The sequence below is a fragment of the Galendromus occidentalis genome, unplaced genomic scaffold (assembly GCF_000255335.2).
Source record: "Galendromus occidentalis unplaced genomic scaffold, Mocc_1.1 scf7180000075391, whole genome shotgun sequence".
NCBI lineage: Eukaryota > Metazoa > Arthropoda > Arachnida > Mesostigmata > Phytoseiidae > Galendromus > Galendromus occidentalis.
The window spans coordinates 159,718-186,680 of NW_003803381.1; the positions used below are offsets into that span (position 1 = coordinate 159,718).

The 26,963-nt window shown below is 50.8% G+C and overlaps 5 protein-coding genes across 5 annotated transcripts; 2 read left to right on the forward strand and 3 right to left on the reverse strand.

The window, feature by feature from the left end:
- Positions 1-2,025: 2,025 nt before the first annotated feature.
- Positions 2,026-9,901, reverse strand: MED14 (mediator complex subunit 14). Its single transcript, XM_029113109.1, has 4 exons — positions 9,862-9,901; positions 5,846-6,513; positions 4,785-5,736; positions 2,026-4,640 (listed from the first exon to the last, which is right to left on the reverse strand). The coding sequence occupies exons 1-4, from the start codon at positions 9,899-9,901 to the stop codon at positions 2,026-2,028; spliced, it is 4,275 nt and encodes a 1,424-aa protein (XP_028968942.1).
- Positions 7,482-13,846, forward strand: aux (cyclin-G-associated kinase). Its single transcript, XM_029113111.1, has 15 exons — positions 7,482-8,055; positions 8,510-8,571; positions 8,858-9,283; positions 9,390-9,615; positions 9,711-9,826; positions 10,443-10,621; positions 10,717-11,741; positions 11,854-11,942; positions 12,084-12,214; positions 12,328-12,554; positions 12,629-12,766; positions 12,864-12,975; positions 13,059-13,233; positions 13,342-13,515; positions 13,634-13,846. The coding sequence occupies exons 1-15, from the start codon at positions 7,905-7,907 to the stop codon at positions 13,727-13,729; spliced, it is 3,327 nt and encodes a 1,108-aa protein (XP_028968944.1). The 5' UTR covers positions 7,482-7,904; the 3' UTR covers positions 13,730-13,846.
- Positions 13,847-15,912, reverse strand: LOC100905600 (tRNA (uracil-5-)-methyltransferase homolog A). Its single transcript, XM_003737134.2, has one exon. It carries the CDS (start codon positions 15,706-15,708, stop codon positions 13,924-13,926), a length of 1,785 nt encoding a protein of 594 aa, XP_003737182.1. The 5' UTR covers positions 15,709-15,912; the 3' UTR covers positions 13,847-13,923.
- Positions 15,913-17,119: 1,207 nt separating this feature from the next.
- LOC100905747 (condensin-2 complex subunit D3) lies at positions 17,120-23,275 on the forward strand. Its single transcript, XM_003737135.3, has 17 exons — positions 17,120-17,389; positions 17,695-17,835; positions 17,935-18,111; positions 18,210-18,338; positions 18,419-18,525; positions 18,649-18,790; positions 18,895-19,068; positions 19,192-19,336; positions 19,426-19,577; positions 19,684-19,930; positions 20,050-20,251; positions 20,361-20,431; positions 20,526-20,804; positions 20,888-21,539; positions 21,649-21,906; positions 22,020-22,233; positions 22,374-23,275. Exons 1-17 carry the CDS (start codon positions 17,120-17,122, stop codon positions 22,701-22,703), a joined length of 3,690 nt encoding a protein of 1,229 aa, XP_003737183.2. The 3' UTR covers positions 22,704-23,275.
- Positions 23,276-25,145: 1,870 nt separating this feature from the next.
- Positions 25,146-26,594, reverse strand: LOC100902290 (glycine-rich cell wall structural protein 1.0). Its single transcript, XM_003737112.2, has 2 exons — positions 26,310-26,594; positions 25,146-26,220 (listed from the first exon to the last, which is right to left on the reverse strand). The coding sequence occupies exons 1-2, from the start codon at positions 26,525-26,527 to the stop codon at positions 25,893-25,895; spliced, it is 546 nt and encodes a 181-aa protein (XP_003737160.1). The 5' UTR covers positions 26,528-26,594; the 3' UTR covers positions 25,146-25,892.
- Between the last annotated feature and the right edge of the window lie 369 nt (positions 26,595-26,963).

The following is a 26,963-nucleotide window of genomic DNA, read 5'->3' on the forward strand; positions in this document are numbered from 1 at the left end:
TTCACCTCGATCAGACATCAATAATCTCATTCGTCGTGTCGATGATTAACTTATCAGTCTAGGACCCAATAACTCGTGCGAGTTGTAACACGTGAATCAATCGAGCAATATGTGTCACTTTCCGTCGGTTTTGCTGTTTATTTAAATCGATCATCTCGTGGAGTTTGGGAGCGTCATTGTGTAATATTCATTCTAATAAACCAGGGTATTGACCTATGCGTTTCTCCGAGAGAGGTCGGGATTGCGTTGGCGCCGCTCTTCCGTGTGTATCCTGGGTTTCTCTCTGTGAGTCCTCTGACGAGATCCGCTTGAGATATGCGGGATGTCTTCGGTCGCCCTTTCATGTTCCGTCTAGAATTCCTAATGAGCAAGTCCCGCATGGCTGCATTTACTGAACGTTCACATGAAATGTCTGAATGAGAATCAAACCACAAACATTGCCGATGCAACAATTCTCCCAAGCTTAGACTACGAAGTGAGCGAATTCACACCTCCACCCTTGGTGCCCAGAGCGCAACGGTTCCTTGAGGCGGGCTAGCCCCAACTTCACCGTAATCACTTTAATCACTAGAGCTCGGAAGTTCCTATGACCTATGGCCGCCTCTTTCGACGCTTCCATCGAAAATAGCTGCTTAGGTTTTTCCGCGCCTGAAGTTCCTTTTTTGAGCCACAGAGACGCTGAATTTCGGGGGAATTCAGGGTCTACGAACGGATTTGGCGATAAATGGAGTCGGCGAACCCATTCTGCGGGAACACATCTTGCTTCCGATAGAATCCGATGGTCCGACGTCAATTTTTTTTCTCGATGATGTAAAATGCTCGAGGGCGTAGAACTCGTGTCGGAATATAAGTTTGTCCCTTAGAGATTCCCGGCTTCCTGGGTCCGGCTCCCTCATCGGACAGAAAAATCCCCATCGCACTGGAAATCCTCGGTCCGCCAGCTGTTTTTGAAGCAGCGAAATGTAGAGAATCTCGGAAGAGAAATTGCACAAGTGATGTCCGCGAACCCCCCGGCTGAACCAACCCTGACGGAGCTTACGTAAATATGCTGATTGAGAGGCAGTCTCTGATAAGCGGGCCGTGTCCGAAGGTTTCGGAGGATTGATGAAATAAACGGGCACTCTCCAATAAAGGGGCTCTTCGAGGGGGGGACAGATCAGACATTCAAGGACCCGAGTCGCGGAGAGGGCAGATCTGCTCCCGTGGGTGCTTTGTGTGAGTTCCTGGTGGGCTCGTGGTGAATGATCCATCGATTGAATACAGTATACCAGTATCAGTGACCGGACTAAATTCATTCGTTGTAGGACGGAGGAAATAGACGGGCGATCTCCGATAGGCGGGCAGTCTCTAGTGAACGAGCAGGTTGTGGGAGGTCGACAAAGGGACGAGCTTGACCTCCAATTAGAATATTTTTGCTATCTCGATTCCCGCAGGTTATGTGAGAAAAAAAAAATTCTCATCTTTTCAATGAATGAATGGGAAGTCATGCATGTATGCATGTTGACGAATTCCTGCTTCACGTGGCTCACTCGTCCGCCTTCTCGTCCGAGGGGAGCAAGGACACGGAATAGTATTCTCGCACTCGCTCTGCGCGATCCAACGGGTTTGAGATCGCGGTCGGCTCTCTCGCATGCAGAGTCGCGCTATCTCGACCAGGACTCGCGGGAGTCGAAGGCAGCGAACATTGGTTCTGAAGTCAGAACTGAAGTTTCCTGAACTGAAGTCAGCATACCGAAAGCAATAATTGAGGCGGCACGCTGGTTTCAACATTCCATCTCCGCGATCTCCATGTTCGTGGTGAGCGTAAGCGACCAGAAAGCATTCGGAAAAACACCGGAGTTTCCCGAGTATCGCCAAGTTTCAGAGGAGTCTCGAACCGAATTCGAAGATTGGAACCCGCCCCAAAAAATTATCAGCCCAATTCGCTTCGTCTTCGCAAGGATGACTTTATTCCACGTTCGAGCAGGAGTTCCCTCTCAGAAAAGTCCGACGGGCATTCGATGAAGGAGTCTAGGACAGTTAGAGTCAGTTCACAGTGAGCTGAGTCACCAGATCCCTTATGGAAGGATATATAGAACATTCGCTGGCATTCTGGTAATCATGAGAGCTCCGCAAGAAGGATGCGATGAAATTCAGCGCCGGTGATATGTGAGCGCTTGCCTCTGATGATCGTCGATCCGCCGCTAAGGAGACAGTGTTACTTTGGAAATCGTACACCATGGGCACCGCGATCGATTGCTGATTCCCCGCCGAGTGAGGTTCTCCTGGAGTCCTCAACGGAGTGAGGGTGAAATAGAACAGCATCTTGACACGGGTTATGAGCACAGAAACCGTCCCGGTAGGAGCTATTTGCGGCGTAGCCGGCGGTATAGTGAGACACAATTGGAAACTCCATCGGAATATGGAATTTTGAGATGGACACAATTCTAAGCGCATCAGCTGAATGAAATCTCGTTGGATGCGCGGGGGTGTGCTCAACAGCCTGGTGAAGGACAGGAAAGCGTTTGGTTTATAGGGTATGGACGCAACTTTGGTATCAAAATAACGCTCGATCACCTGAATGTCGTCGAGTGCGAGCGCCTGCGCTGCACTAGAGCTATCGGTATTGGATATTTTCACGTGTAATGATTGCATCGTTTGCAAATTCAATGAGACTCTATATATCAGCTGATCGGTTCTGAAGATAACAATTCCAGGCTCGCTCAAATTGCGCACTTGGAGGTGCTCATCGGATCGAACTATCCGCTGGATAGTGTACCGCATGAACGCGCAGCCGAGACATTTCTCCAAGGGCGAGTAGTTCGGTGTGCTGGGAGTACACGGAGTGCACAAACTATCGAAACCCTCGTGCGTTAGCACAATGGGGACAGCGGCGGTCCAGTTGCCGGGAACACCCGGCGCCACACGCGACATCGAGGGTGCAGGTCGTACTTCAGCGCTGGATGGCTGGGCCGGCGACGGCCCTCCAGGAGACGGTTGGAAGGACCGCGGCGAGGGACGTGGCGGGGCCGGTGATGAGGGCCACTGATTCGCAGGAGATGCCGAGAGGAGGGGGAAAGCTGGTGACGTGGGATCATTCGCAGCGAAACTCTGACTTGAAGGTGGCTGTTGCTGAGCTGGTGACGGAGACGGAGATGTCATATGGGGGGAATTCACCGGATATGGAGACGAGGGGGGTGGCGCAAGCGGGGAACTCGGTGGAATGTTCGAAGGAGTATGCACAAACGATGGATTAGGAGACGCCGAGTAACTCGACGGTAAAATCGAGGGATGGGGAGACGCCGGAGTGTGCGGGTTCGAGGGAGGCGTCATTGGGTGATGTTGAGGGAAGCGGAGCGTTGCCCCCTCTGAGGCCCGCGCCCCAGAGGGAGAATTCGCCTTGGCCATCGATGGAGACAAGAACGCGTCTATGCTTTCCATTTGAAGAGGGGATACGGGAGCATTCGCCGTGTTAAGTGCTCCATCGGGAGTCTGCCGAGTGAATTTGCTGAGGAACGTCCTCAGGCCCGGGATTTGCATATATTCCTCGACGTGTCGGCCTCTGTCGAAATGACTGAAGGCACCGTCTCTGATGACCACGCAGCCGTCCCCTTTGCGACACTGTATTTCCAAACAGTAGGCTGCGCGATAAACCAATCTGAAGCATGTTGATGATTGAGGGATCACCATGAACGTCTGCACGGGAAGATGTGGTTTCGAGTGGATCGTGCCGAGCTGCGGTATGGAGGGTAGACGCGACAGCGACAGCAATGGCCGATAAGTATCTCTCAGCGTTTGGAGGAGATCGGTTATAGACTCATTTTGGTTGAAATCGTAAGATAGCTGATGCGCAATGAGAGTGTGGGGATTCGTCGAGCTGACGGAAAGACCTACCACACCGAATACGAGTTGGAAACGTTTTTCCACTGGGCGCCAGTATATGGTCACCGTGTAACTCTTCTCGGAGCCGTAGCCAATGGTCAAGCGCTTGTAAGAATAGGATCTGACCTCGGACGTTTCGAGCAGAGCAGCATTCTTTTGATTCTTAATATCTGCCGCATATTTGTATACGACGCTGTAGAGTTTACTAACAATAGCCCAATCAGCAAGCCATTCATCGATCACAGCTGTCGTATTGTTCTGAGTGAAATCGTACATGAAGTATATTGGTCGCGTAGCGCAACGCTCTCTCATTTGACTCGTGGCCAGCGGGCAATCGTGGAAAATCAACTCACAAAGCCAAGCTCTGATGCCCCGAACCTGGAGTCGGAACGTGCAGCTGAGCAAGGACCGCCGTAGCTCGTCGGCGACGTCTTCGGATACATCATTTCCCACCGGCATTTGCACGATTTTGACGTGGAAGTTCGTTTGAGCCCCCTCGATCTGCAAGCCTCGATGGCAAACCCCGCGCGATTCTAACTCCCGCGTGAGAGAACAGAAGGGCAGGCGGTCATCACAGAACGCTACGATATGAGCAACTTCGCTGAAGAAGTAGCCTGGGTACCTAAATTTCTTGGCGGGAGGGGCGCCGTCCTGATTACTCAGCGATCGCTTCAAAGTGCCGGACTCGTTAGTGTTCGCCAATAGATCCATGTCGGTGCATGGACCGTGAATGATGGATTGACTGTCGAGTCGGTAGAAACTACTTAGCCGATTATCACCTGCAAGAAAAACATGTCAATCTTCGTCGAGTGATCCTCATGCGGCTTCGTCGGCTAGAAGGAACATTAGAACTGATCTGCTCGGGTATCGAGGGGATTCGCGTCGAAATACGGAAAAATTGCATGCGCGATGGCTTGCCTTACCAGTCACGCTCAAGAGGTAATAGTTGAGGTCGATTTTGTCGCATGGTTTGTCTGCCTGAAGCTCGATGATGACGTAGTAGAAGGCATGTTTGCAGAGTTTAACGAAAAGAGTGAACTTCGATAACTGATTCAGGGCGTGATCCTTGGGTATGGCCGTGACCGGATTTGTTTCCAATGCAAGGACGGGGAGATGTTGCACAGTCGTTTTGCAGCGTTTCAAAGTTATCCAGAACTTGAGGCTCAAGACTGTCGATCCCAGACGTGACTTCATCTGGGGAGACGCATCGATAGCAAGACTATTAATGATGTCCTGGAGCTCCATAATCATCGGGGGCTCGTATTGGGGAACGAAGGTCATGACGTATCCGGTGTGGGTGTCAACAGTCAGCACGAGGTGCTCCGACGACGAGCACGGCTGCACGATCGGTATCTGCAGGAGGGACGGGCTTCCTCCCAATGAGCATTCCACTCCAGGAGCCAGGAGATCTTTCAGAAACTCATCTCGGAGATAAGAGAGTTTCTGGCGCGACCGTATGTGTATCGTCTGAATGAGAAGCTTTTCTATCGATAGGAACTCGGACTTGATGCATGGGTCTATGCGGGCAGCCTCCTCCCTATCGGTGATTTCAGGCGAATGAGATACTCGTAGAGGTTTGCATGGATCCTCCTCATCGACGTGGATGATGAGGTGAAATCGTCGTTCATCGAGTATCGAGCTTTGCTCTCTCCAGTAGTGGAGTTTGAGCATCACCCCCGAGACATACTCTTCAACTCGGACCGAATCTCCCAAGCGCTCGTGACACAAACGTATAATTTGCGTGTGGAGGACCTCCAACTGCAGGCTCAAGCAGAAAAAATGTAAACATTGATAAACTTCGTGGAGCGGTTTTGGGTGATCGACCAAACGAGATTGTATGAGTTGATGGATGTAGACTACCTGCAGAGGATGCACCTGCGGAAAACAAAAGGAGTCCTTAGATGGTGGCTGATGGGGTCCCGAGATCGAAATGTGGTCGGCCGATTTGATAACTCGGAACTTCGTCTCGTCCAGCGAAACTCACCAGAGGCTTGCAATCCCCCGTGTCCTTGTCTTCCACGAGAATGTCGATGTTAAGCAGCCGCCAGGGAACTTGTGGACCGTCGCCCATGAGCGTCAGACTCACTCGGAACTCGTTCTCCACACGGAACGTCACGCGACCTTTCCTTATCTCTAAAGAGCTCATCCGAGTAGGTAGTTCCGCTGAGACCAGTCGATATTGTATAATGTGATCCAAACGTTCCAGTGTCGTCTTCTTACTCCCAGCTGAGATGGGATCCGGGGGGACGACCCTGTCTCGGATGCACGTCGGAAGCCGCGAATAAGTTCCCGTCGTGAGAATTTCTGCCGCACCTAGGATGTGGAAGCTGGGCAACCGAGCCTGCACCAAGGTTTCCCGCGACATCACAGCGAACATATCCGCGGTCTCCACGAATAGCATGTTTTGCTTATCGAGGAAATTGACAATATTCGCACATTTTTCCACTTTTCCCGCGCTGGCTGCCCATTTCACTAAGGCGAGCAATCTCACGAATAACTGCCGTGTTGTGTTCGTGAATGCGATGACTTCCATCTTTCGTTCCATGTCGCTCTTCCTGGGCAATAGCTCTGCCAAAATCGTCAGTTCATGATAGGTCTTCTGCAGTACAAACTCTATCAAACGTCCCAAAGGAATGGTCGCCGGTGCACTCACTGAAGGATCGCCCGGTATATCAAAAGTCATTTTCTCCATTTCGTACTTCGAGCCGAGTACAGGAAGATCCATCGACACTTCACTATGTCGTCCACTCCATTCGAACTGTCACCATGAAACGAGCGAGTCTCGAACACCACTCAAAACACTAGACGCCGTGGCCGCCACTTCCTGAAAACTCTCTTGGTCTTCTTCTTTCTTCTCCGCTATGAAAACAGCTCCGAACGCGCCAAATTCGAACTGACTCCGAAGGGTTTCCGCTTCCTACTCCGTCTACCGAGTATCGGACTCAAGGAGTTCGATTCCGCGATCACTCGGACATCGAGGGAAAGCACCTCTCGACCTCGCAGATTCGCCTCGCTGGGACAGCCACTGCATTGGATCGATAAAGGATCGCGGAGCCCCGATGCAGAAGATATACCTGTGCAAGATGCAGCGGCTGCTTCCAAGCGCAAGCTATCCGGCGAAAGAGTTGACAGTGAGGATTATCGTTTCCAGAAATTGGATCGGCGTTGAAAGCGTGTACGTTATTCCGGCGTGATTCCCCACGTGGTCTCATCCTCAGAGAGATGCGAAAAAGGCTTCCGGGTTCAACACCAGCGGCCTCTCATTATTGAATGGAGTGATATGTGCTGAGAGAAAATCGCTCGATCATGCCTTGGTTTCAAGCATAGATCATCGACATCATCACAGTCAATCAATCTCTACTTCTGCTCTGTCGCCGAAACCTATTTTGAGGGACTTGAGTCCCGCCTTCATTCAGAACATCATTCCCCCACATACTCGAAACACCGAAAGCTGAACTCTCCTTTTGGCGTGTATTCAGGCTCACGAAATTACGCCGGTATAGCATTAAAGCTTACAGATTATCGGGGTGTGTGTGTTGTGCTGCTTCTGTTTAGAAGACAGCGCTGAGAGGGAGAGAGGACTGAGAAGAGGACGACGACACACGACACACACCACTCTATCAACAGCAGAGACTCGAGCCACCGAGCACCAGGCGAGAGCAATCCACAAGCACCAGCTACTGGAGCCCAGTTCCTCTCTCTCTGTCGGATAGCTCACACCGTTCTGTTTCGAGGAGGATCGAGCCGTCGGAGAAGTGCGGCGGAGGACGGTTGTCGCTCTTCGTCTTCGGCATCAATTGCCTCAGCTGACACCTTGCTCCCCAAGAACATGCTTTGGATGGAAGTGATCATCTGATCCCAGAGGTCCTCCAGTTCCCCGATTCGGAGCAGTACAGAATTCTCATCGAACGGCGATAGCGGTTCTCGGTCAACGCTGAGAGCTCCTCGGCTGCCGATTCCCGTGTTCGGTTCCGTAATTTCATTATGAGATCGGGAGAGTGAAGGTCTCCTTGTCCGAAGAAGTGCGGGAAACTTCCGTGTCCATGGCAATGTTCAAGTCAGCCTTCGGCTATCTGTCCTCAGCGGCTGCCGGAACATCATCGACATCGTCCACCAAAGATGACAATGACTTCGTTGGCCAATCCCTCAATCTGGCGAATTTCAAGCTTCGGATCCTCAAAGTCATCGCCGAAGGTTCGTGTTCGGACGCCAATTTTTTTCTGGGAAGACCGCTCTCGGGAGCTTATCGGAAAAGACTCTGTCCGCAGTCACCGATTGGGAGAGAATGTCGAGGCAATAAGGCTTCCCCGAGGTCTAAAAATTCAGAATCCTGGTGGATGAATACGGGAGCCGTCAAAGCACAGGCTCCTTGGCAGATTGGCAGCGGGGAGACTCGGATACGCCCGTCGTTCCGAACGCCTATGTCTAGTCAAATGGAACCTACGAGGAGCCCCCTGCGAGGGACTGTGGTGTACATATTGTCTGGATTTGATGCATAGGGAAGGTTTCTCGGGAATCAAGTCGCGGCACTCGCATCGCTGCTCGTACACGACGGCAAAACGCTCTGCCTGACGATTCGAACAAAACCCATCTAGCTAAGCTCGGTCTCCTCATTTTCGACTGAAGTATTCCTTTTGCTCCAATTTAGGCGGCTTCGGCTTCGTATACCTTGTGAGAGACTCCAACACGAATCAAGCGTACGCTCTCAAGGTGAGTCAGCTAGTTTCTTGATGTAGATCAAGGTCGGTGGCGTAACTAGGCGCCGCCTCTTCGAGACTCCAACATAGCGAGGGGTTATCTCGGGCTTGAGTGCCATGCAGTGGGCGCCTGGTCACGCCACTGATCGAGGTATGCAGGTTCTCATTCGTCCACTGCGATATCCTATTCGTATCGGAGATTGATTATCAGGTTGTCTTGACCAAAGAGCTTAATGGGAGCAGGTTTACTCCTTTGTTGGCTGGAAGATTCATGAATCATGATCGGAGTCCCCTTTCAGCGTATGTTCAGCGTTGATCAAGAGAGTGCTGATTCGATAGAGCAGGAAATCCGAGTTTTGAAGCAGCTCAACGAGCATCCTCATATCATCCAATTCTGCGCTTCTGCTCCCTCTGAAAGCTCTGGAGGCCGTAGAGAATATCTCATCTTGACCGAGCTCTGTCCCGGCGGGGTTGTGGTGGACGAGCTGAATAAGTGCAGTTTCCCGTTCGCGCAAACTTTGAAAGTCTTCTATCAATGCTGTCTCGCCGTCGAGCACATGCATTCTCAAAAACCTCCGATAACTCATCGAGACTTGAAACTGGAAAATCTGCTCATCGCTAGAGACGGTCGAGTCAAACTCTGTGATTTCGGGAGCTCTACGACCACGGAGCACATCATCGACGACAAATGGACAGCGCTCAAAAGGAGCCTGGTTGAAGACGAGGTTCGAGAATCGAAGGAACTGAGCGTTTCCTAATAGGAGTTCGCTATATGGAGACGGCCGGAATTCGTCATCGCAGTTGGCTGATAGAAACTTCTTCCCTGTATAGGTTCAGCGGAACACTACGCCAATGTATCGAGCCCCGGAATGCTTGGACACTTACAGTAACTTTCCCGTCGATCACCGTATGGATATATGGGCTCTGGGATGTATTCTATACGTTCTCTGCTACAGACAGCATCCATTCGCCGATGCGGCGAAATTAGCAATCTTGAATGCCAAGTATACGATTCCGCGAGACGACTCGGAATTCGTCGAAGTCCAGCCTCTGATTCGTAAGTGACATCTTGACATTATATCCCGTATTTCACTGGGAATCGAGATTTCCCTCCCCCCCGGTCTGACTGATGCGGGAAGTACTCGCCGCTAGGTGAAATGTTGACAATCGACCCACGTGAGAGACCCTCTGTCGGAACAGTTCTGGAAAGACTGCGACTGCTGGCTCAGCAGAGGAATCTGGTTCTGGACGAGCCCGCATTTCCGCCAGCGACTGCAGCTCCTGAAGGTGAGTTGCCTCAGGCTTTTTCGATTTTCCGGAGACGACCGAAATATGCAGCTCATGCTAGTTTCCCTCTTCGCGGCTACCCAGTATTGTGAATGTTGATATTAGCAGATCCAGAGATCGGTGATACTCGAGTCTTTTTCCGCGAGCGTCGCTCGATCGATACACGACAATTGGAGCACAATCTGTCTAAGTTTCCGTGCTTGCTTGCAGCGTTCAGAACGCTGCCTTCCGGTAGAGTTTGCGCTCAAATGCTATCATCATGGATATTTTGGGCTTGCGCCAAAGTATTGCTGGTCGCGTTCTGTATCAAGAATTATCTCACAAGCGGGAAGGGGAAGTACCGCAGAGTTAATACGAACGTAACTTCCATCGACGAGAGCTGGCTTGAATAAATTCGTGCAGAGACATCCCTTCGGCTTCATCTCTCTTTACTATTTCGCAAGCTGACACTCCCGCGAAACGGGTAGCCTGCCTCCGGGAGAATCTTATGGAAGCGGCAGGGGCTCCTAATCTCGTCCTCCAACCGTACACATGATCTATTCGTCAGCTGGGAAACGGCGGTCCTCGAAGGGCGGGTATTCGCGAATCCCGCCTCAGGATCGACGCTTCATTTCCCGCTTCCCTGTTTCAGCTGTGGCGAACACGAATGCCGAGTCGAGTCCGGTTGCTCAACACGCCGACGGGGCGAACTTGATGAGCTCTCTCCGTGGTGGTGCGGGAAGCTTCTTCAAGAAGCTCGGCGATACCTCGTCAAAAGTGATCCAGATCGCCCAGCAGTGAGTTTTCCTCCGCCTTTCACTTTAAACATGTCCGCTTGCATGTACACGAGTAATTTCAAGAGGGCACATTCGGACGCCCATCTCTCTTCCAGAAGCATCGGGAAGTCCGAGTTGGACCTGCACTATATCACCAACCTCGTAGCAGTCATGTCGTATCCGGCTGAGGGGCTCGAAAGCGCTTACCGGAACCACATTGAAGACGTCCGAGCAGTCCTCGAAAGTCGACATCAGAGCAACTACATGGTCGTGAATGTATCCGGAAGAAGCTATACCAACAATAAGTTTCCTGGCATCAAAGTCCTGGAACGACCGTGGAATCAGAAAGCGTCTCCCTCCCTTGAATCGGTGCTCGAGATCTGTCACCTTATGTACAACTATCTCAATGGCAAACTGAACGCTGTTGTTGTGCACTGCGAAGACGGGAAACAAGTCTCCGCGCAGTTGGTTGCCTCATTTCTGTTGTATTCACATGTATTCGCATCATCCAAAGACGCTCTGAGCCTATTCGCCGTCAGACGTTTCCCCGTGTGTCTCAGCCCGGCTCGGATGCGCTATTTGCAATATGCGAGTGACCTGATCCGACGAAAAAATCCCCACGGAAGACCGATGGTGATTTCGAACATCACCATGAGACCTCCTCCTCTGTTCACGAAAGCTCGCGATGGCTGTCGACCTTTCGTCAAGATTTATGTCGGCAGTGAATGCGTGTATTCAAGCTGCTTGGAGTACGAGAAACTCACTCATTATCCGATCTCTTCCGACAAAGTCGAATTCCCCATTCCCAACATCGAGACGTTCGGTGACGTCACAATTGTGATAAACCACGCACGAGCTTCCACTTTTGCCAAAACTCGGATCCAGGCGATTCCCATTGCGCAAGTCCAATTGTACACCGGATATGTGGATGTGTCCTCGGAAGAGCTGCGCTTTCCCTCGGATGAGCTTGATTTGATTGAAGAGCCCGATCGGTACCCGGAGAATTTCGAGGTCACGATCTCCACGAGTTTCTCGGATAAGGCGTCTCCTGATCCCCTGGCTGCTTTCAACAAATATCTAAACATATCCACACAAGCGAAGACGCCATTCAGCTCGAAAGAAGAGATGATCGCAACCATTGGTACGTGGCTGATCTTGTTCCCGATGGGAGCGCAGCAATTGTTTCCCTGGCGAACCTAAAGTTTCGACAATGACTTCCCCAAGGAAGCTTCTAAGCGGTTGAAAACTTGCAGAGCAATTTCGATCGAAGAATTCCTCGCCAGCTCCCTCAAGGCCCCCAACATCTTCTTCTACTCCATCGGTGTCAGCTCCGCCTCCTCCGGTGAGTTGTTGTTGTCGGGCTGAAAAATCGCGGGTATCCGAGCAGCGGGATCAGAATGTTCCCTCTGCTAGACGGTATATAGCCATCCCTCCCGCTTCGCTTATATACGGCACTTTACGCAGCTTTCTTATCTGTTTGCAGAGACCAAGTCCTCCAGTTCGCCCTGAGCCACCATTGATTCCGATTTCGGAAGCAGTCGAAACGCAAGATCTTCTGAACTTGGATAACCCGTCCTCCAATGGCTCGGCGGTACCGAATCGGAGCGAGCAAGAGTAATTGTCTCCGAAATCATTTTATTTGACTTCTCGAGGAGATTCAAATTGGAAAACGTTGAATTGAATCGATCCGCGGCGCTTTTTGATTGGAATATATTTTTGCTCGACAGCTGCGATGATCTGTTAGCATCCTTTTCGGGAGTGTCTGTGGGAGCTGGGGCACATGGGGCTAGATCCACTGGGAGTTGTTTCGGGGGAGGCGCAGCTCCGTTGAAAGAGTTCATGGTAGTCGAGGATCTCGATCCCTTCGGCCTGGGTGCAGATATAACCTCTCACGTCGAAGACTCCCGACCATCGGGTGCCGCAGCGGATATTTTCTCAACGTCATCAGAAACAAGTAGGTCATCGGTTCCGGGTCAAGATCGAGAAATCATTCTGCCCCCTGACTCCTAACAATCGAGTTGATCGTAGACACCTCTCCATCGAACGACATCTTCGGTCAGTGGGACAACTTCATGAACACGAACAGCTGCGCTAGCGACGGAAGATCACAACTCCCGATGGGCGAAGACATCGGAGCATCAGGTGTCAATATTCAAAGCGTACCCAGTTAGTATATCTAGTCAAGGATCTAGTCGACGTTTCATTCTCTTCACTAGCAGAACTTCGTCATTCGACGTCACTGACCTCTTACTCGTATCCCAAGGCACACCGCATGGATTGGGAAGGAATGCTGCCAGCTCACCGAAAGGCAGCGCTCTCTCGCCGAATGGAGGGCTCGGTCGTGGAGATGCTCCATCGAATATGGCGTCACCGAAGTAGGAAATCTGCTGATGTGCTCGTAGCGCTTCCGCTCATGGAATTAGTGGCTTATAAACATATTGCTCAAATTCACCCCCAGAGCTTCGTCCCCAACCACAAATGGAGATCGTAAGAATCTTGGCGAGAACACCTTTGACGACCTTCTGGGAACGCAGGGTTTCGCGAATTTCGGCAGAAGAGATCAAGGACCGAAAACTATGGCAGAAATGAAGAGGGTCGAGTTGGCCAAAGAACTGGATCCCGCAAAACTGGCTGTAAGTCTCGCTTTGATTCGACTCTGTTCTTGTGCGTATCCGGACGAGCATTCTCGCGAACCTCGGATTTCGCTCATGTCGTTTCGCTCGTTCTGATGGTCGCTGTAGATTCTAGATTGGACGAAAGGCAAGGAACGTAATATCAGAGCTTTGTTATGTTCCTTGCATCAAATTGTTTGGGCGGATGCTCGCTGGGCAGAGGTAGGCATGCATCAGCTAGTCGGCGTCAGTGACGTCAAGAAGATGTATCGAAAAGCGTGTCTGGCAGTTCATCCCGATAAGGTATGCTCATACGAGAGAATAATGCAACTCCCCATTGAATTCATCCGACCTCATCATCGAACCTCAGATGGTTCGGCGCTTAAGAACCATTAGAAATGGAACCTTTTGCCTTTTGCAGTTAGTAGGCACCGACAAGGAGGAACTGGCGAGACTGATATTCATGGAATTGAATGACGCTTGGACGGAATTCGAGAAACAACAAGGTTTCGCCTGAGATGCGATGAGTGCCGGATGAGAGGGATCTATGGAATTATCTACTTTACATGAATATATTCATTCAGGATTGTCTCTGTTTTCGTCCAGGGGCGAATAAACTGAGCGTGAATGTTTGATCCCGTTGAGTCCAACTCCTTTATTATGCCAAAATGTGAGCGTTTCTGGGGCCGACCGAGACAGCAATCACGAATTTCAGCTCACACTATCGGCTTCGCCTCTCGCTCGCGAGGATAGCACGACGTCCTTGAATCTCCTCAGAACAACGATGAGCTCAGTGTGAGGCGTATGAGGGAACATGTCAACGGCTTGCGCCACACAAGGGAACCACGGCCCTCCTCGATAATTGTTGCTCGACTGCTTGCAGAAATCAATGATATTAGGCATCGCCGCGGCGGGATTGCAGGCTACGTATACTATGCACGATATGTTCTCGCTAGATCTAAGCAGCTTGATGACTCGCTTGTGAACACCCTGCCGCGGGGGATCTAGGATGGCAACGACCTTCTTTTCGTCTGAGACTTTGTGTAGAGCGAGAGAGAGTACGTCTTCCGCTTTACCCGCAATGAATTCACAATTGTTGATACCGTGCTGGCTGGCAACGCGGCGCGCATTGTCCACGGCATCCGGGATTATCTCAGCCCCTATGACTCTCTTTACTTTTGAAGCCATGGTGAGTCCTATGGAGCCAATGCCGCAAAAAAGATCGAGCACCGTGGAGTCAGCTGCAAGTTCTGCCAGCTCGAAAATTCTCCCGTACAGAATCTCAGCCGCCTTCGTGTTTACCTGGAAGAAACTGGGGGGCGATATCTCGAATCTGATACCGAGCAATTCTTCCGTGATAACTTCAGAGCCCGCGACATGCTCCAATGGGTACACATTACTTTTCTTGTCGAATCGCTGGAAGTAGAGCGATGAGACGACACCACTGAGAGAGGAATCGTAATAAGTCCTCAGTTTCGAGACTTCCTGCTCAACTTCTTCGATCGTGAGATCTTGGGGATGCATCAATACAATCACCATACACTGATCAGTTTCAGACGTCCGGACTGTGACTTGCCTCCAGTACCCGCGCTCATCTTGAGCGTCATACGGGGGTCGCGCCTCGGCACATTGTAAGAAGTATTGTTCGAATAGCTCCGCTACCTCCAGGGCTCGCTTTGGAATGTGCTTCATACCGTCACAGACTCGACCGACTTCAGTGGATCCTCTTTTGTAACTACTTTTCCGGAAACCTAACACCAGCCTCCCCGTCTCGTCATGACCCGGCGTGAATTCATTCTTGTTGCGGTAGAAGTTCTCTCGAGGACTCCCGCAGATGTCGGCTACATCACAGATAGTCTTCCTGCCTGTGTCTTCTTTCAGAGCCCGAACAAAGTCATTGAAATCTTTCGATTGCTGGCGACTGAGATCACGTTCCAGCTTGATGAGAACCTCCTCGATTGATGACTGTTTCCGTCGGAGCTGCTCGTCGTAAGGGTCGCCGTGCCAGGGTATAACTACGTCGAGAACGGATTGCGTTCCTGGATTCGATTCACCGGTTAGCAAATGGCTCCGCTGTTTCCTTGCTCGTTGGACAGGATCTGCTCTCGGCTTAGCAAGCTCCGCGCGGAAAGTATTCTGCTTGTGATGATAGCCGTCCAGGGCTTTGATTGCATCGTCCCGCAGCTGATCGTTTTTAAAAGTCACAAATGCGAATCGTGCTCTCTTGATGTTGAACATCTTGATTTTATGAGGCTGTAGTCGTAAGCGACCGGTCAAGAGCTTTTTGAAGTCTTTTGGCGACATGTGAAAAGGTAGGTTCGCGACCTCGATCTTGAAAATCTCGGACGTGAAATTGTCCCTCTGCGTGTAGGAATATTCGTCCGTCCCTGCATTCTCGCTCCTCGATTCTGCCACCGTGGGATCATCAGCCTCTTCGCAATCTTCGCACCTCACGTCTTCCACGGATCTGGGAGTCCGATCACTGACGATCTCCATCAGAGAGGCTTATTCAGAGCGGGTGTGCGAGAAATTCCAGAGCAATTCAGAAGCCGGACCGGAAGAATAAGGCATGCCCGAATGAAATCAGTCTGGCTCAGAGAACGAACCCACTCCACGGCACCACTGTGTCCTGTCTGATTGAATTCTCTAAACGGACCCGGCGCAAGTTCGGAGCCTCAACCTGATATCAAAACACACGTGGAACGTGGGCGCGCATGATGATGATCTCTGCTCGAGGATAGCGGAGCGCGAAGAGAATCTGAGCGTACTGGGTGTTCACTGCAGGGTGAGCCTCATTTTCGAGCACACCGTGAGGCGCATATCCCTCAATGGATGTTCACACGCTCGACGTCGTCAGGAAGATCCCCAGGAGTAGAGGCATGATCTTGCTGCTGGGATCATCGCTGCATCTTGAAGCTTTTTTCCCCGATGTGGCGGCAAAGCTGAGCAAAATTCTCCGCTTTGCCGCCCAAGTAACCCGAGCCTATCGGCAATAATTCCCACTTCGACCTTAAACTCGCTTGGATTCGATTTGGAACGGCACCTGAGTTCCCAAAACCCATTGAGCCCTGATCGAGGTGAGTACAACGGAATGCATCGAAGACGAAGGATATCACCTCAGGACGTAACTCTCGAGGCCAGAACGTGCCAGTGCGCCATTCGACGCAAGCAATCTCTGACTCACTCATGGTCAGTCAGACCCATCTCGTTGGCTCCGAATCCTCTCACACATCCAACCAGATTCTCATCGAGGGCCCTCTGCTTTCTTTCGACTTCGGAGCAGGGTTTACCATGCGGTGCACCATCGTGTCTCGTCTGAACTTTTCTTCGTGTTTCTGCAGAGGAGCAAGTGTCTCGAACAAAGTCAAGTGACGTTTGCCGACGGATTGATTGAACGCCCAGTGCCAACTGATATGCGACTCGCGGCTCTCGGACCGGAGTGTCGGTGATGACTCCAAAGAGCACGAGGGAGTGCAGACGCGGACTCATCGCCCAGCATTCCCCAGCCACGTCCCGATGAGATATAGATTGAATCCTTCTAGCTGCTGTGCGGAAGAGACTTGAGTGCCTGGCGATTCGGAGCATTGGAGCCTTGCGCCTCTTAGGTCTACGGTGTAGCCGGCACTTTGCGCCTGGGGATGAGATTGAAGGCTGAGACTCCTCTTTATCGCTCGAAGCCCGGCACCGTGAGGATTTCCACGTCGGCATCGAGAAACCGAGAAGACCGAAGCGCCCAACGAAACTCGTCGAAAAAGAGAGCGCCCGCTCCCGCTCGATGTCACAGAAAAGATCATCGTCAGTATCATCCGAGAAATTTCCGACGAACTCAACTTTCACTTTGATGATGCTGCACTGTTATTGACATTATGTTGTTGACCGCAGAGCGGCTCCCCATAAAGCTCAGACGATGTCCATGGACTATGATGATGACTCGAATGAACCGAGTCATGATGTTGAATCGGTCTTGGAGAGGCTGCCAAGTTTGAGTAGGGATTTTTGTGACACCGCTTTCACAAGTCAATACACCGACGGCGGCGGGGCAGCGGAGTCCATCGTGGAATTATGCAGTCACGACCACGAATTCACTAAAGAAATCCTTTCCGAGCTAATCGAGCTACTTCATCGAGCTTCGGGAACTGAGAATGCTCGAAAACAATTCTGGACAACCGCCACCAAGGTTTGTTGGAGTGGACTCCTCCTTCGCGTCCTGAAAATCGTGACACCGAGTTCCGGAAAGCTCTATGTGCTCGAGCTGTCAGAATTCCGTACAGACCATCGCGAAGAGATGACGACCTCGCTAGTTTCGCTTCCTTCCTCTCTGAAATACGGCCTTTTCACGCTATTATTGTGAGCGGGCATTCGATGCTCGGTGAACGAGACGCAAAGTTCCGAAATACAGATTTCCTCCGTAATATTTGATGATCGATCGACCAAATTTGGAACCATCAAACGGACTGTGATTTCCGAATCGACTCTTCGCAGTGTGATCGGGGCTTCCGATATCTACTCGGGCTCGCCTTCGCCGGTATCGGGGCCGGAGAACGCACTCGCCCGATCAGTGACCGCATCATCGGACTCCTCTGTTTTCAAGCTTATTTAGCTCTAGCCCGAGTGACAATACCAGTAAGTCAATCTTAAACTTGGAAGCAGACTGACATGTTCCCACGCCAGATGGCAATCAGGAGCCTGTATATATAAATATGACGCTGCCCTTTCGCCCAGGGCGTGAACATGGTGTTCCCATCTCTTATTGAGAATTCCATCTCATTGATGAGTCTGCCGAAAAGAAGGGAACTCGACAAGAGAAGTTTCGAGAAGAGCGACTTCGACGGCGAAGATACGGACGAGATGCAGTATTCTACCGAAATCCTCCATGACCTCATCAGAGAAGTAAAACAGGTACCTTGAAGTCCCCAATTCCGTTCGAGATGTCGGGAGAGTCGGGGAGATATGCACATTCGGTCAGTCTCGATTGCTGAATTTCGTTGGATTTACAGACCCTGAGAAGCTTGGAATCCTTCCTCGGAGCGACGAGCTTGAAAGGACATACAGATCTCCAAAATCGTCTCTGTCATGAGATGGTAGAATTGACGCCTTACGAGCCCCTCGCGGAAAAAGCTTTCCGAGTTAGTTGATACCTTCATGTTGCTTCCGGCGTCCTGAGCAGATGCTCTATCCACAGAATCTAAGTCATCATTCTTTGAAGGTACTCCTCAAACTCGTCAACCCACTCCACGGTAATCTCGAGGATCTCGTCCTCCTATGTTGCCAGAAACTGTTCAAAAACTTGCTCATGGTCGGTGCCGCCTCCAAGTAAGTCTTGGGCCTCGATCGGGCCTCGAACGTATCAGAGATGTGTCGCCGCTACAGATATCGAATGATTGTTGGCTTAACCGATTTATGCGGCTAATTTTCTCTTGATGTGGTGGATTCCAGGGACCGCGTCGATATGGAAACAGTGATGCTTTGTGACACTACCTGTCGATTCTTATTGAAAATTGGCGGGACTGTCGATTCAGACGACTACATTGTGATAACTGTACAACAATTGGCTCTCCATTGTCTGGAAAAGCATGATGTACGCCCAACGCTCGGGAAACTCTAAAAGTATCGTCACACGCGAAGCTCAGGAATACCCCTTTCTTTCGAGAGCTCAGCGAAGTCGCGTTCGATCCGTTCCAGATTCGTTCACGCACAGCTCATGTCGCTGTCCAGCTATTGCTGAGACTAGGAGAAAGTTCCCTGGATTGGATTATCGATTGGTTCAATACGCTCATTGTCTCTGTTCACCCGAAGCACCGCCTATTCACGTTAGAACTCTTCAGTCAGCTGTGTTCGCTTAAGATCACTCCGCCGGTATGTGGTTGGGCATTGGCTCTCAATACCTCTGGAGATGATTTCGTCGATATTCACCTTCGTCCTGGTTCAGAGCGATTTCTGTGCTGGCGACCGACCGGAATTCATTCTCGTTGTCCCCAGATTCTACAGAAACATCTCAGTACTGTGGCTTTGTCTGCTTTGTTGCGGGTCACTGATCCATTGTGCACCGTCAAGAGCAAAGCCTTCAATTTCTTCGCTACATTCACGAACACACCGAACTGGATGGAGAAACTCGTCACGAATGGTGAGATAGATTATCGAAGTCTGAATTTTTATCAAAATAAGAATCGTAGGAAGACTGTCTGTGACCCTTGTTTGGAATGTTCATTGAAGAGTGCACGAAGGAAGACACAATATGCGCCCTGCTAGGCATCCTACAAGAGTGCATTAACAATGAGAAGTTCGTTGTGCGCCGGAGCGCTCTCAATGTTCTCACCAGTATACTACGAGATGACGTCTCTTTCAATAAGAAAACTTATTTGAAGGTTGGTTCTTAAGCTAGATGAAGTTTTGGGATCGTTCCAAATCCTGGTTCGCATATTACGATTATTATCGATAAGTCTTGAGACTGGGATTCTGAATGTTCCTCAGGAAATCGTCCAATGCTGCAGAGACGTCTCGCCTTTCATTCGCAAGCTGTCAGTGGATTCCCTCAGTCAGATTTATTTGAAATCTCCTGACTTCCATGAGGAATATATAGAGGGTATATTCCCTCTCACGGCTGATAACGAGGCGTCCGTGCAGGAGAAAGCTCTGTGCAGTGTCAAGGAAACTGTTTTCAATGCTATAGCTACAAAGGGACGAGAGAGGCTGGGCTGGAAAGTCCTGTCAAATCTGGGTAATTTGAAAACTAGGAGGAAAATTAAGAGAAAATTCAGGGAGGAGTTCGATCGCCCCAAGATAGAAGACTGACTGGCTGGCCAGATGAGATACTGAGGCTCTCCATCTCTTCCGAAGGCTCATATGATTCGTTCCTCCCGGAAATCTGTGAAAAGTTCTGCAGGAACGATGCGAAATACGGGCTCACACCGCACGAAATTCGAGCCATCAAAGACGCATTGGATTCCCCGCATGCGTCGACCGCCTGGAAGGTTCTGTGTTACCTCAGTGAACACACCCAGATAAAGACAACGATCGAACGAATTGAGGCTAGCAAACTGTTAGTATCAGTGGGAATTCATTCGTGTATAAGATTCTATCATCATGCCAGTCATATACCGCCGTGATGAGCTCGTCATACTGGTGACGGGTGATATGATCGATTCCAGAGATGAGGAAGCCCAATGTTGTCGACTGATCATGTTGGCGAATCAACGGAAGCTTTCCAGACAGCTCATAGGTAAGGGAGGCTCTTCGAGATTCTCTCCATGCCGAAAGAATCCGTCGCTACCTAGTACTTGATCTATCTCGAAAGTTGTATTTTTGTCTTGCAGAATCGCTGCTGACGAATCTGACAGAGAACGAAAGAATCGGATATCAGTTCTTGAACGAGAGCTGTACCGTGCTACTGAAAATGGATGTTGTAAGCCTGGAGAAGTGGTGTCAGAGCACATACCCCATGTGTCTGAAAACGCTGGAGAGAGGGAAGGACGCAGAAGAAGTGAACTTGGCCCTGATCAAGCTTGGGGAATGCGTCCTGGTCTTGCAGCATCTCCCGTCCGCTCGGCTGCTGAAGCGGCTTCGTAATCTTGTGGAAGACACTACGAAGACGCGTAAGTCATCAATATTGGACCGCTTAGTGGCACAAAGCTTCGAGATTTCGGTGTATTCGCATCTGCTCCATTGGATTTTACAGTTTCAACGAGACGGATTGCACTGCGTGTCATAGGTCAGGTGTCGATCACCTCGGAAGATATCGCGAAGTCATTGATTCCGACTATAGCTGCGTGCGTCGATCATGCCAATGACATCGGGCTCCGAATCCATGGCATCCGGGTCGCGGCCGACCTCACGTGCCGCTACGCAACTTTCTGCGATATTCTCCACCCAATTGTATTTTGTCTGCTCAAGGATCCCGAGAGAGAAATTCGTCGCGCAGCTTTGATCACCATATTCCAACTCATCAAGGAGGACTACATCAAATTGAAGAGTCATCAGCTTTACCACATTCTAGAGTGCGTCAGCGATCAGGATAAGACCGTCAGAGATCTGGCCGACGTCGGCTTGCATCAGTTCGTCTTTAAGAAGCACACGCGGCTTCTCGTACAGAACTTCATCGACTGTGTATTTCATCTCAATGCTTTCACTGGCCATTCGATGTACAATCAAGATCACCAATCGAAACGGGAGCAGAAAACCTTTTCGCTTGCTCAGCAACCCTTGGAGAGACAGACCATCTATCGATTCATGGCGAAGGATCTCACTGAAGAACACAAATACCTCCTCATACTGAGCATCGTTACGAACGTCCTTAGACCGATCGGCGACTATGAGAGCGACCTACACGTGTTAGTTTCCATGAGTAGCATAAAAATGCACCGTTCTAGGTGGAGAGACGTTCGGATTCGACGTCGTCGAACGGCATCGACCCCGCGATTGAGTTTAATATCCTTGCAGACAATGCCCGGCCATCGTGATGGACTTACTCGAGATCCTTTGCCTCGAGGAACTCCGGTTACGATACACCACAGCCAAGGACAACGAGGACGAACTTGTTCCTGAAGAAGAGGACTCTTCAGCACCTGAAACTCAACCCGCTCAGACGACCGGACGAGGGCGGAAGAAAGTTGAGAACAAAAAGTTCGTTCTCACTCCTGCCAAAATTAAAACACTTGTAGAGACCTTGGTGCCGGCTCTCACGTCATTAAAAGCGAGGTGGGTTCATGAACATGGTCCAACGAGTATGGCATTCCCGTGGAAGCTGACATCGATGGAGCACCTCTTCTACGGTATCGTCGCGGCGGTCTCATCATTTTTTGATTATCCAGGTCCTCAGACAATGAAGTCGTCGCAACGTCGATTATGGCTCTCATGAAGATTCTCAATACGGAATACAAACAGGAATTCAACGAATATCTCGTCGGCGATATAGCTAACATCATTATCGAAGATTTGAGAAAATACGAAATGACCCTCAAGTCTCGCATGACGGGTGATGCTCCTAGCACTCCATCTGATAAGCGAGGAGGAATTTCGCGCCAGGTACTTCCCAAGAGGAGAACTTGCTCGATACGTCGTGTCGGGAAGTCATAGATTCGGTGGGAAGGGTTAATCTGGTGATTCCGGGTTCGTTCCATTTCACACTCGATGAGAATCTCATGCATTCTACTAATGCCTTTCAGATACAACACGATCTCATCAAAAGGGTCTTAGAGAGCGCCAGGAAGCATCAAGGCGTTAGTAAAAACTTCCCGAGCTCATCACAGAACAACGAAATTCTGGAGATCAGTGGGCTAGAGCCGATCGCGGCAGATGATGATGATAATGATGATGCTGCCTTCGGGGAAACCTATGCAGAGGCCGCATTCGGGGATCATCTGCCCGGGCCAAGCGAGAGGGGAATGCAGAAAATGGGCGATATCACTGGCCTGCAGCAGATCGTGATGAGACGGTCTTCCATGCTGCAAGTCGTCCTCACAAGGATTGAGGATGACTCGAACTCCCCGCCGTGAGCAGTTTGCGATGTCTGCAATGTCTGCTTCATGTTCTTCACTGGGGACGGAGATTGTGGATGGGACTATTACGGGGGTCTGCAAGTCTAGAAAGTACCCTCACTTTCCTGGATGAACTCCGCAAATTTCACGGAATGTCTCCGCGTATGTTTTCACGAGAAGATCCGAAGATTCTTGTGCCGCATCGATCATGGATTCGACCCTCTTCGAATCTCGGATCGTCCGGACTCGAGTTAACTCTCTCGAGCCTGCATTGGGGCTCCATCGGAATCGACGCACATTGATCGACGCGAATCTGAGATCGCTTCTGCGAGCACCTGAAGGGTGACGTGCATGCGGTCGTTACGGCACCGAGAGCCATGAATTGCAGGCTGGAGATCCTTTCTCAGGCTTTCTCGAAACCCTTCGTTGATGCTTCTGACGGTTTTCACCCTGAAATTTTCTTATTGTTGAGCTCTGCTTATACCGCCAACGGCTAGGATGGAAGATAAGGTCTCATAGACGATTTCGTTCCCAGCCGTCGGGCCAACAAAATATTCAGAGGACACATGACGGTCGATTTCCCTCACGAGTGAATCTTTCCGAGCTCTCGGACTTAAAGTTTTTCGATGGAGAAGACCTCCGTCGTTCCGACCGAGTGGACCCAAATCGCTGATGCTTGTCCCGACCCTCTTTGGAATCAACCGCAAAAACTCCGAATATGCTGAAAGTATCGAGTGCGGAACGTTGTTATATATTATTGTCGTGCCCCAGGGACCCGCAAGCCGTAGGAGAAAGTAATAAATTCCAGCCGTATATGGAGAAAACCTCTCGATTTCCCTCTGGATGGTCGCCCGGTGATTCGTTGTGTCAAAATTTCACTGTCTGTTTCGGGAGACTCGGCTGCCGTCAGCTCTTCGGGCGACACCATCCGCGCTCCTTCAGGAACACTCGAGGAGGGCTTCCCCTTGCCCTGCTATTCAGGAAGAACCTCATGCTTTCGATCATCATCAAATTTTCCGGCGAGCGCGAGGTAGCGAGCAACTTCGCCGATCACCGACAGAGCGGGAGTGTAAGTAGCGTCGTAGCCTGTTACAGAAAAAAGAGACCTCGGAACCTCGCATGGCGTCTTCGGAGTGATGAAGAAGGGAACTCGCGATTCCCTCGTCTTCCGGTATTCTTTCATGTATCTGCCTATTTGCACGCAGTAGATGAGAAGGTGTGGGAATTCAGAGAATAGGCATCTGGAGGAAAACATGCAAGTCTGTGCTTCAGTCCCAGCATTTATAGACAGCGTGCTTGGTGAGTCCGACCCATTGAAGTCTTTGGCAGCAACCAGAAAAGAATGTGCCAGAGGCATGGAGCTTCGGGTGCATAAAGTTGGGATGAGAAACATAATACATCGTGTGAATTAGCACGGGATTTCGGGAGCCTTCAGCGCCGCGTCAAACGAGTGTGCGGGCCCTTGTCCTTCCGGTGGCTCAAGACTAAATATCTCTGTGCTAGCTACACCATTGAAACGCCTCAAGGGCTGATAAGTACTCTAGTCCTTTAGAGTCTAAAGGACTAGAGGATGAGGCTGGTCCCAAGGACGGCAGACGGACCGATCGCGAAGCGCCTGCGTTCAGCTGGTCAACCCGTCGTGGAGGCCGCTACGTTGCGATCCGGCTTTGCAACTGCAGGTCCGCGGGTCTCCAGATACTCGCCGCTCCCGCATGATGAATAACAGACTGTGTACTGTGTAAATCCCATCTTGGATAGCTGCTTAGACTGCTGTAGGTCTCTCGATCAATGTCATCGATCCTGTGATCGGGCCTTGCGGGCCCGACATTCGTCGGTCGGTCATATGCTCGATGCGCCGATCTCCGTCACTTGATAAGGGGCGGTGACGCGTTGTGCCGCGAGCATCAGACGACGGACGATGTCGTCGCCGACGCGAATACCTGCTCTTCCTACTTCAAACTTCCGTCGAGTAGTCCTCGTCGGAACTGAATGATGACGTCTTGGAAATCAGCGGTGACAAATTCGGCCCGCAGCGGTGAGCCAGCAGTTCTTCGAAGTGATTTCTTCTTATGTACCACCGGGCATTGCTCCAATGACGAAGGTGCTCGACCGCGGATCTATGTACTACCCGGAGTAGAGGGAAGCTGACGCATGAAGATCGATGTCAGTCGATGGTGGTAAGCGTCGGATTTCGGCCGGAAAGGACGGATCTAGTGTGGTTCCTGGAACCGCCACGGCTCATACCAAAGGTTCTTCCGCTCTTCGGTCGGGTCATATATTTTCGGGTCGTCGAACGGATTTCCTCCACGAGTAAGAACGATGCCTGATCAGAATAATTGATTCCGGCCAGATTTGACGCTAGACCAGGTCCGTATACTTCTGTCCCTGAGAGGCTCATTCTTCATGCTGTTCCGCTCGTGGAAGCGGTCCAGCCTCGGAAAAAAGAACGGCAGGCCGTGGAAAAACAATCATGGAACGCAGTTTTTATTTTGTCGAGTTACATTCATACATTGAAGATCAACAAGAACAGTTGTAACTATGGACTAGATTATTCACTTGGGAGTATATCATTTCCGTACAGCAGTTCCTGGAATTTTTTCGACCGAGCTAAAGAAGAAGGAGCGGTGATAGACGCTCGACTCCCCAGTTGGCTGGACTGATCGAAAACGATAACGATACATTAGTGTTAGATTATTTTGTCACGCTGAATAATTTCTCTGATTCTCCGATCCCTTTGCTCCGATCGCTCAGAGTGAGAATGCGACAATGTTTTCGAAGTGGAAGTACGAAAGAATGGATGATGATCACAAGAGGCAGCAAGGCAGCTAGTAGATGAAGCAGATGAGAGTATTTCAGTGAGCATCCCTATAAATTAGAATATCCTAGAACAGGAGAAACATCTGTAGCTACAGTCTCTGCACTTAGAGCAAAGATGAATCAAGATTCCCCACGAAGAATTCATCACCCCACATGGAACGACAAACGGATCAATCAATCTTTTCGAGCAACACACTAACAACATGAGGAAAATGGTAAACTTGAACAAATCTTTGGCACTGCTTACCGCGTCCGCGCGGTCAAAGAACAGGTGCGTGGAACAAACTAAGTTTTGCAGCAAACGAGGTAAGGAAAACCGAGAACGAACCGATTCGAGTTTCCTCGACATGCGGTCGGGGCACGACGAGTCTACGCTGTAGATACTTGATTCTACTGGTAGCCCTGACCCTGTCCGCCGTACGACTTCGAAGCGTACGGAGAGGAGATGGCTGAGCCGTAAGTTGACGGAGCCGTCTGGTAGGCATGTTGGCTGGCTGCTGCGAGTTGCTCAGCGCCCTGGAGGGAGCCAAACTGACCGAAGCTCGAGGGAGCGAAACCTACGTTGCTTCCCGGATAGCCCCCGTAAGCTCCAGAGCCGTACTGGCTGAAGCTCGGATAGCCATAGGAAGCCGAACCGAAGGGAGATGATCCGTCCAGACTGGACACGGGAGAGCTACCACTGAATCCGCCTGAGTATCCATATGCTGCCTGGGGCGTCCTGAGCAGATACAAATCAATTGTCAGATCATGGGACTGTATGTGTGCGACCAACGAGGAAGAGATCTGGAGAAAAGACTAACAACTCACGCTTGAGGTCGGTAGCCTTGGGGAGACCCTGGATAAGCTCCGGGAACTGGTTCGGGAGCGTGCTGATTGAGCGGTGAAGGGGATTCCTTCTGTTGTTGCTCCCGGTTCCGGAGAGCTCTCATGAGTCCAGCACTGGCCATTAATCCAAGCAGGCGTTGAGCGACGATCTCTTGGCCTACCAAAGCCACGAGAAGCACGAAACACACCTTCCCTTGCATGATTCGAAACCCGGTAGTTGTTTCGACCACTGGCTGTAGTTGCGATCCCACAAAAGGAACGAATGGTTGTGGCATCCAAAGTGACTTGCGGATAGTTTTGTAGCCAACTGTGGAAGAGCTCTCTCCTTAATGCGTCCGATGATCCTGCCTTTCGTCTGGTTGGCCACCCGTTAGTCAGTCCACCTTTCGGTCGGTCGGCTGGCTGCTTGGTCCGTCGGTTGGTTCATCGGACAAACCGACAGATCAAGCGCCTTCTTGCTTGCTTGTCTGCTCGGTATCTTCTCCGCCTGCCTTGTTGACTGACTGACTGACTGACGGACTGACTGCCTGCCTGTTGCTTCCCCATCGAGCGACCAGCCTGTGGCCCACAGACGGACCGAGCAACCACCCGGTCGGATCGCCTACCGGCTTGTTGGCTCGCTAGCATGACTAGCCG